Source organism: Oryzias latipes, chromosome 16 (assembly GCF_002234675.1).
Source record: "Oryzias latipes chromosome 16, ASM223467v1".
Lineage (NCBI taxonomy): Eukaryota > Metazoa > Chordata > Actinopteri > Beloniformes > Adrianichthyidae > Oryzias > Oryzias latipes.
In genome coordinates this window covers 5,903,910-5,913,763 of record NC_019874.2, presented here as the reverse complement: position 1 = coordinate 5,913,763, position 9,854 = coordinate 5,903,910, and the positions used below count along the sequence as shown (strand labels likewise).

At 42.0% G+C, this 9,854-nt stretch overlaps 1 protein-coding gene across 1 annotated transcript; it reads right to left on the bottom strand.

Annotated features, from left to right (window-relative positions):
* Positions 1-2,573: 2,573 nt before the first annotated feature.
* Positions 2,574-7,583, bottom strand: pabpc1 (poly(A) binding protein cytoplasmic 1). Its single transcript, XM_011484882.3, has 15 exons — positions 6,754-7,583; positions 6,371-6,564; positions 6,124-6,239; positions 5,571-5,710; positions 5,375-5,469; positions 5,137-5,274; positions 4,789-4,884; positions 4,417-4,689; positions 4,205-4,295; positions 3,984-4,106; positions 3,753-3,895; positions 3,473-3,557; positions 3,203-3,333; positions 3,006-3,096; positions 2,574-2,931 (listed from the first exon to the last, which is right to left on the bottom strand). The coding sequence occupies exons 1-14, from the start codon at positions 6,944-6,946 to the stop codon at positions 3,007-3,009; spliced, it is 1,908 nt and encodes a 635-aa protein (XP_011483184.1). The 5' UTR covers positions 6,947-7,583; the 3' UTR covers positions 2,574-2,931; position 3,006.
* Positions 7,584-9,854: the final 2,271 nt, after the last annotated feature.

Below are 9,854 nucleotides of genomic sequence, written 5' to 3'. Positions count from 1 at the left end.
AGGCTCAGCGTGGGAGGGAGATGCTCAGGACTCTCAGACATCTCTCATCTGGGGCTGGTGGGGTCCTAAGGGAATTTGGGAACTTGGACTGGAGCTGGACGCTAAGGCTCTTTGTAGCCCTGCACTCTCTTGCTCTGAGGTGGGGGATCTCGTGGTGGCCCCTCTGGTCTTGTCTCTGGGTTGCTGGTATCCGGTTGTCTGGGGGTTAGATGTCCTCAGGACACTTTTTCATGGTAAAGTCTTGAGACCTGCGATGCAACCTGTACAGGGTGGGGGTGGGTGGAGGCCAGGGTCCATGCCGGCTTCTACATTCAGTATTATCGTAGATTCTTGGAAACACCTTCCAGCTCACTTCTGCACAAACATGGATGTTTGTGTGTGTGCAGACAGCTATGGAGTATGTGTGCATACGTGCAAAAAGTTGTATCTGCGTGTGCAGGTAATGGTCATATGTGTTCTCGTTTATGTGTGGTGCACAAAAATCCAGTTCTGTTTTTGGATGACACACTTTTATGGCTCCGCTTTTGCCTTTTGTGTTTTCTGTATTCTGCACCTTCATTGTTTTGTGTTTTCGTTATGCTTTATGAACCTTAGCAAGGTTCTTCCTTTCTTGTCCGGTCCAGAATTTAAAATAAGTTCAAAATATTTTTATTTGACTTTTCTTAGGAATAAAGACATACATGCATAATGTAAAGTCACAATGGCAAACAGCAGGACTTGACAGAAAGAAAAATAATAAAAAATAGAAATAAAAATGAAAGAAATTAAATGCAGCAAACAGAACAGAACCAAAAACAACCCTTACACTAGCTGGTGTATGTTCAACATGGTAATGTGCCCTGGTTACCTCGCTCCCATATCTGCTGAAATGTCTCCAGAAAAGGGCCCCACATCTCCTGAAAGTTCCTGCTCTTATGATTGAGCGACAATCTAATCTTGTCGAGTTGCAAACTAGACATGGTATCTGCCAACCATTGCTTGTGAGTCGGGGGGGGGGGGGGGGGGGGGGGCAGAATCCTTCTGCCTAACCAGAACTGCATGTCTGACCAAGAGGGAGGCAAAAGACAAGAGTTTGTCGTTTTTCTCAGGTTAAAGTCACCCTCTCTGCGATCCCAAACAGAGCAGAGGGTTTGGCCGCACCCAGAACCCGCAGAGGGATGGACAAGACCAGAACATGTGAACATTCATCAAAGTAAAGACTGATATTTGGGTAGATGTCAGATAGTTTAGACTTAGAGATGTGTGATCTGTGTACAACTTCAAACTGGATTAGACAGTGGCGAGCACAGAGAGATGAAGAGTTCACTTGTCTGAATATTACTTTCCAGATTTCTGGAGATATGGACATGTTCAGATCCTCCTCCCATGAGGAACCCAGCAATGCAGGAAGAGAGATGTTTCTGCTCAAGTGTAGTTCCATCTCCACCCAGTCAGGGGAGTCAGATCAGTTGCCATAAAATGATCAGAATGTCTTCCAGCGCAAATTTGCAGCCCAATAATAGTCGAAAATTTGGAAGGGCAAACCCACCGGTGAACCTGGTTTTCCGCAGATGGACTTTGCTAAGACGAAGACGTTTTCCCTGCCGGATATAGGAGGGGAGGATCGAGTGGAGCTGGTTAAAAAAGGAACAGGAATAAAAACTGGCAAGGACTGAAACAAGTGTAAAAATGTGGGAAGGAAGCATTTAAAATAAAAATAATATAAGTATAAAGAAACAAAACGAATCAGCCAGCAGGACAGTGATGTCAAAGGTTTTGATGAAGCACATCCAGGTTATTGTGAAGAAAACCCAAACATTTCCAAATAACCAAAGTTTAACAGTTCAACTGCAAATTCTGCAAAAAGCATCAATAAGAGAACACTTTCTTTTTTGAAGAAGCCACCAGACTCAAAAGAACACAAAAAACTTGGGCTCACCTCCGCTGCCTCAGTGATCACACAAAGTGGAAGCTAGAAAATAAGGGGTGGATCTATGGACATTTTATTACCCACAATTCAAAGCAATATGCCATTTGATCATGAATTTTCCAAATGACAATGAAATATGAAATTTAGGCCTGAAAAATGCATTTATTTAGATTGTAACCTGCACACAACTGAATTCTGGGTGAAGCCTTTCCAATTCCAACGTTTTCTGTCACCTCTGTGGAAGCTGTTGTTCCCAATCTGACAGTGGGATCGTCGTCCCAAATGCCCAATCCCAGCTAGAAGTCAGTCATTTCACTTCTGATCAAAAAGTACTTTTTCTCAGACTGATGAACAACAAATAGAGATATTCTCTTCCTACAGTTGATGTGCATTACAACTATGTAGTAAAAGCTGATGCATACAAAGCAGCAGCTTAGATTCCTCCTTTAACCACACATCTTTTTGGGGGTTTTGACACAAAGCCTGGAGGCACAAGTGACCCCCCCAGAGAAGACAGGAGCTTTGTTCTCTCCATGACCTCATGGCAGTACAAACCCAGCTCTGATGCAGACGGGACCACACAGCGGTGCAGGAAAGATGAATGCTGGAAACAGTTCTTCTCAACACAAACACACACTGCTGACACCAATGACCAACACAAGCAAATGTTTGAACGACAATTTATTAGATCCAGTAGTTTACATTACAAATCACCTTCCAAATCGCTCAGCTCCAATCATCCTCAACATGGCTGATATTCTGAGCACTGACAGTAAAATGACATAAAACAGAAGAATGTTTTTAAATGTATCAATTTTTTTCTCTATTTTGCTATTTTTTTCAACAAATTTTTATGTATGATCAAGGTCTAGTCAAACCATCTCTAGACCTGGCAAAGTCAATTGTTTTTTTTTTTAAAGAAATAATTTATCATTTTGCGATGTTTTCTGTGTTTTAGGTTTTTCGATGTTTAAGTTTTTTTTCTCTTTTTCATCGGTGAAGCAGGTTTCAAAATGCTCAATCTGTGAATCAAACAGAGCGGACATCAGACACCGTTTTCCCGTCTAAACAAGCGTCAGGTTGTGCTCATACAAACCTTAGACGCTGGGAACACCAGCAGGAGTGGTGGACTTCTGAGCGGCCTCTTTAGCCTGGTGGGCTTGAAGCACAGCAACAGCCTCATCCACCTGCAGCACAAATGAAGATGATCATGGATTTTCTACATGAAACATTCATGGCAAACAGATCGGTATGAGAAGGTTGCAGAATGTTTCTTAATCAAACGTCACTGGCCTTGGAGCGCAGGGACTCTGGAGACTCCAGCATGTGGAGCAGCTCAGAGTTGTCGATCTCCAGAAGCATACCGGTGATCTTGCCTGCCAGGCTGGGGTGCATGTTCTGAATCAGGGGGAACAGGCGCTCACCTGCACAGAAAGATGACAAAACATTAAATAAGAGTTCATATGAATACATTATATGGGTGGTAACTATGTAATACGGGTGCGGCTTCCCCGAAGTGATGCTCTGTCACGTTTACAAAACATTAAGAGGATGATGACTAACCCAGCATCTGCTTTTGTTCTTGGGGGGGAGCAGCAGCCAGCATAGAGGCCGTCAGGGGCTCCTGGCCTTGGACATGGACTGCAGGCTAAAGGACAAGAATAATTCAACGTGAGTCACCTTCAATCACCTCCATGTCTTTCTTGATTCACTTAAAGCTAAAGCTACTATAATCATTTTCTACAGCCTACAACTTAAATGTTCATTTCCTAACTTTCATTTCTTTCCAGATCCATAGTTTTCTATAAGTGTAATGCATTGTGGGTGATGGCGGACAGCTTACCTGTGGCATGGGGACCTGTTGCTGAGAGGCCATATGTTGCTGGGGGTTACGCACCCCAGGAGCATATTTGTATTGGGGCATGGCACGGACTGGGGCGGTTGTGGCTGAAGCAGCAGCAGGGCGCTGGCTGAGCGCCTGGGTGGCTAAGGGGAACATTTTCAAAATAACATTTAACCAAAATGTTGATTTAAGTTGGTAATAAAAGGCAGAGAAGGCCGCTTTGTGACTTACGCATACGCTGAGATGCCATCATGCGCGGGACCTGGGTGTTGGTGGCGGTACTCGCACGGATGGCGTTAAAGGTCTGGGGTCGAGGTGCTGATGGACGCATGGCATTCTGTATGTTTTGGAAATCTGAAAATACAGAAATGAGAGAGGTTATGGTAAATATTCTTGGAAAAGTTTGCAGTCACACACACAAAAATCTGATCAACTAATGAGAAGCCACTTACGCTGAGGACGCACTCCCTGTGTGGCCCAGCGTGGGCTGGGACGAAGCTGAGCCAGCTGGTTGGCAGAGTAATACGCTGCACGGTTCTGGGCCTGTGACAAACGAGATCATCCGAAGGTTTTACATGATGCAGTTGCAGGAGAAGAGGTTTAATCATGTAATGAGCTAAATGTAAAGGCAGTAGTAGTGTTTCTGGGTGGAGTCAGGGCTTACCTGAGGGATGGCAGCCATGAAATACCCGGAAGGCGGAGCAGGCTGGTAGGGGTTGAGGACCGGGTTGGGCACAGCCCGGACAGTAGCCATCCTCTGCATATACTGGTTGGTGAGGTGAGCTTGACGCTCCTCCTTCCGTTGAGCCAGAGCCACGTACAGCGGCTTTGTAGCCACAATCCGGCCGTTCATCTCAGTTACAGCTTTAGTGGCTTCTTCAGGTGAGGAGAAGCACACAAAGCCAAAGCCTTTACTGCGACCACCTTCCATCATGACCTACGGGACAAAACAAATCCTTAATTTAAGTACAGAACTACATTTTCTGGTTACAGCTTGTCATTTTACTGTGAACAGTTTAATTATTTAGGCTTTTACCTTTGCACTTGTTATGGTTCCAAATGGAGAGAATTCTTTGCGCAGACGCTCATCATCAAGACCATCATCCAAGTTCTTAACGTACAGATTGACACCCTGAAAGAACAAAAAGGTGTTAACTGGGGGGAAAAAAGACCCGTCTCTCATCCAGAATATGCACACCGTGTCATTTTGTTGCATATTAATGTTTGATGAAGACTAAAACCCAGAGTTCCTCATCTCTGTGACAGTATAAACTGAAGTTTGAAGTCAAAACATTCCTCATCCAAATTTACAATAACTAAACAAACCCTAAAGGAGAAATCTTTAATCCGGAATGAACAGAAGTTTAACAAAATGGAGTCAAACCTGATATCTGGTCATGCGATCCTGTTTCATCTGCTCAAATTTGCGCTTCAGCTCATTCTGACGCTCTCCTTTCTTCTGTGCACGGCCAACATAAACCTGCCTTCCATTCAGTTCTTTACCATTCATGTCATCAACAGCCTGCAGAGAGAAACATTCATCCACTGAACCCAAACTGTTCTGTAAAGGTAACTACAAAGTGATGTTATCTAGTGACGACGCATTGCAAAAGTAATCTAACCTTCTGTGCATCCTCATGTCTTTCAAAGCTGACAAAACCAAATCCCTTTGATTTGCCGGTATCATCAGTCATCACCCTGACGCTGAGCGCGGGCCCTTTAAAACACAACAACTAATCAACACATTTAACAGACAAAACTACATTTGTTTTCTGGTTGTTAGTGAAAGTCATGCATGTCAGATCCCCAGCCTCTTACCATAATTGCCAAACAGCTCCTTCAGCTTCTCATCATCCATGTCCTCTCCAAAGTTCTTGATGTAAACATTGGTAAACTCTCGAGCACGCGCCCCAAGCTCTGCTTCCCTCTCTTTGCGTGACTTGAAACGGCCCACAAATCTGTTGCAGAAGAAATAATTTAAGATACATCATACCGTGATAAGAATGGATAAAAGCAAAAGGCAAAATGTGCTTTGAGAGTGAAAAAAAAAGGATAAAATAAATGCAAACAAGATTAATGTAACTGTTTAGGTTGCTGTGATAAAAGCAGTATTTAAGAATTAACAGATCCAAATGAGTTCTGTACAGACAAAATAGTCTTGAGTTGGAGGTCTCTCCTAAGGTCATGTGGCTCTTTAGTCATTTCAAACCTAATTGTTAGGAAACCAAATACACTTAAGAGATTACGTTGTAAACTCCAATTGACAAGGTGCTATTACACACAAAAACAAACCTTATCTAGAAGCAAAATGCTCTTATTAATCACACAGTTAAAACTGAGTTCAAAGAAGCTGAAGAACAGACAGACTTACACTTTTCTGTCATTGAGCAACATGCCATTCATTTTCTCAATGGCACGCTCAGCAGCCTCATGGGTCTCAAAATGCACAAAGCCGTAACCCTTTGAGCCATTTTCATCGCAAACCACCTTGAAATAGGGTAGATTTTAGGATTTGAAAAAAAATAAAAAAGTCACAAACATCATGCCATACAACAAACCAACCTGGTGCAATGTTTAGTCATGCAGAAGTAGTGACAAATAACACAAGTGTAGTGTACCTTGCAAGACAGGATGTTTCCAAAAGCTGAAAATGTGTCGTAAAGGGCTTTGTTATCAATGGATTTGTCCAGGTTCTTGATGAAGATGTTTCCCACTCCACTTTTCCTCAGGGATGGGTCACGTTGGGACCACATGATGCGAAGAGGCCTTCCCTTGATGACATCAAAGTTCATGGTATCCAGGGCTCGCTCAGCTACACGAGAAAAATAAAATAAACACGGAAAAGAGTCACATTTACTCCTTAAAATCTTTGACAGTTATCCACAGAGATCCTATATAAAGTAATTAATAAGGACCACAATATGACAGCCACGTTTTTGACCGCTGCTTCCTGTAACGTGCCTGACTCTCGCTAACGCACGCGGCGTCGACATCAACTCACCGTCAGCGGGCTGCTGGAAGTTCACGTAGGCATAGCCAAGAGAACGGCGGGTGATCATGTCCCTACACACTCTGATGGAGAGGATGGGTCCGGCCGGGCTGAATTTCTCGTACAGCATGGCCTCGGTCACGTCTGGGTGCAGATCCCCGACGTAGAGGGAGGCCATTGGGTAGCTAGGTGCGCTAGGATTCATGGTTGACGTCGATTTTTTTCTTCAGTCGCTCCGGTAAAAAGTTGGATAATCTTAGGGTTTCGTAGCGGCAGTCAAAATACGAGTCGTGTTTTCGATATTTCCTTGATAGAATCAACGAGAATGCGGATAATAAGGGTCTCAGCGGCTAACGTGGGCTACTTGGCTTAATTAGCAAAATGTCGGAGCGTGGCCTTAACGATATGGCTCACGGAATTCACTATTTAGAAATGTCAGCTCGTTCACAGTAAATTGTATGGTCAGACTGTTGTCAAAGTTAGAAAATTTGTCTATCAAATAATAGTATGAAAGACAAACTCCTTTATAATCAACGGTTTAAGGTCAACTGCCCACGCTTCGACAATGATGCTAGTTGCTTATCTTGCTAACGTTCCTCTCGTTCCGTCTTTCGTTCTTTTCGAGGGCAGCGTCTTCTTTAGCTTTTGCTTGGGTTGGCAAATCAAATCCTGCTTCACCGATTTTTTTTTTCTTATAAAAATATGTCTGCGTGTGCTCTCTAGCTTTTGGTTTGTTTCATAATATTAAAATGTGTGCCGAGACTAGCTCCGGAGCACACCCTACGCAGACGGATTACGGGAATGAAAGGAAGAACGGCCAAGGCTGACTGCAGATCCCGTCGAAACCACGGCGCGTTCACGAGAGGCACCTTGACGTCAAAACATCTCGCGAGATTTTAGCTTTAAAAAAAAAAGTACATTAAAATCCTTATTGACGCACTACAAATCTAACTATTTAGATTGTCGAGTTGGTATTTTATTGACGTACACATTAATAATTTTGAACATATGTGATTATTTTCATAATATTTTATTGAAAGTAATAACGAGGCACTTAATGAATTAAAAATAACTCTTTCTTTGAAAGAAACAGGACAAAAGCGGTTAAGACAGTAAAAAAAAGCAGCAATATATGATGCTAAAATTACTATCCAAATATAATGAATGCTATCTTTACATTAAAATGCTCTGGTATTGAAAGGAAAACTTGTCATAATTAAAAAAAAACATCGCTTTGCCTTTACTCTGGAGTTATTTCTATGTGACGGCAGGTGTATCCTATTGTATTGAAATATGTTTATTTAGTATTTCCCTTAAATCTGATCAGTTAATTTACCGATGAAACCAAAACACACCAGCCGGATGTGTGTGTGTGTTTTATTTTAGCACATTTGGTGGTTCTTCATAGAACTTTGTGTTAATCACTGAAATCCCAAATGTTCAACTGTAACTTCTTGGTTTTTCTTGAAGGTTTGACCCTTTATGTGATTTTATAAGGAGCAATGTATTAGTTTGTGTACAAAAGTAGTCCAAAAACCACCTTTAGGGGGACATGAACTCCTTCCTACAAGCACAAAGCCACAGCAATGAAAAATGCTCAGACTTCTTGTAACTTTGTAAACTACCTATAAGTCATGTGAGGACAATAGGAGTTTGAGTGTATTATGAAACCAGTGGATTTCATCACCTCATCTCTCATTCTTGGTTTTCACCGCATTTTTGTTTACTGAATGTGGATAAAAGTCAATCTTTGCTCTTCAGCAACTAGTCCTGGCTGTTGGGGACACACCCAAAGAAAGATGGTGTTTTTTAACACCTAGTATTGTTCACACTTACCAGAAAAAAGTGGTAGAAAGAACAAGACATTTTAATGTAATCTTTCAGAAGCTGCATTCCTCTTTAGATAGTTCGGTTCACCCTGGCACAATTTCTGACACTTCCATATTGCCAGATTTGCATCCTTGAAGGTCAGTTTCATCCATCCTACTTTATGAAGTGGAACTTCACTAAAGTATTCAACTGAAAGGACGACTGAAGCACCAGTAAAGTTGAAAGTTATAACATGTTTTTGTAGCATTTTTGCCATGATGGAGACATATGTAAAGAAAATTAAGATGAAATAGAATGTTTATTTATTCAAATAGTTGTGAATCAGGAGCAGATTATGAAAATGCAGTTTGAAAAGCTTGTCGTTATGAAATAAACTACAATCAGCGGGCCACAAGCTTCCTGCTCTGCTCCATTCTGATGCATCCACTTGTGGACAAATAGATCCATGAACGTCTTTGTTTTCCTCGTCTGAGCTGGAATCTGGATCCAAACTGTACAGCTGGAAAGCTCAGATATTCTTGTTGCACCGCTAATGTTAGCTTGGGTGTGTGAGGGGCTGTAAGCTAGTGGGAGTGTGTGTAAATACAGTCCAGCCCCCATGAGTTGAATTTCTGATGAACTTCTGCTGCTTTGTAGAAAACCGCACACTCTTAATTAAAAGACCACTGAAATATTTTAGAACAGATCAAAAGATGATTGGAGTGGGAGTTTAAAGGGAAATCTTTACTGCATCAATTCAGACCAAAAAAAAAAAAAGTTTATGGATCAACTCTTTAAAAATAAACTTTAGCCGTCTTCTCAATGCCACATCACATCTATAAAAGAACCTTAGAGAAGACTTTTTTTTTTACCAGATTATCCATCAATGACTATTTCACCTGCTTCCCATCACATGTAGCCACTCATGGGTCTCCAAACGCACAAAGCCAGAACCCTTTTCTTTCGTCTAGTTTTGCGAAAAAAATAACCAACTTTTCCAGTCATTTAATAACCAGTAGTTGGCTGGGTCGGCTGAAATGTAGCGATGGTTACATCAGACTACTGCAGTCAGTTTAGATTACTTCTCAGACTTTGAGCAATTTTGACGGCTCAAGTCAAAAATAGAGATGAGCCAACAGACAGATGACACTTGGAAGTTGCACACGAGAAACATGCTCAGTTTGTCTAGTTATTCAAACACAAAACTGAAAGATTTTAGCAAAGTCATTGGACTCTTTTCCACTTGGAAGTCCACTTCAGAAAACATTCCTGAAGAGGATTACAGCATCACAAACAGACAAGAG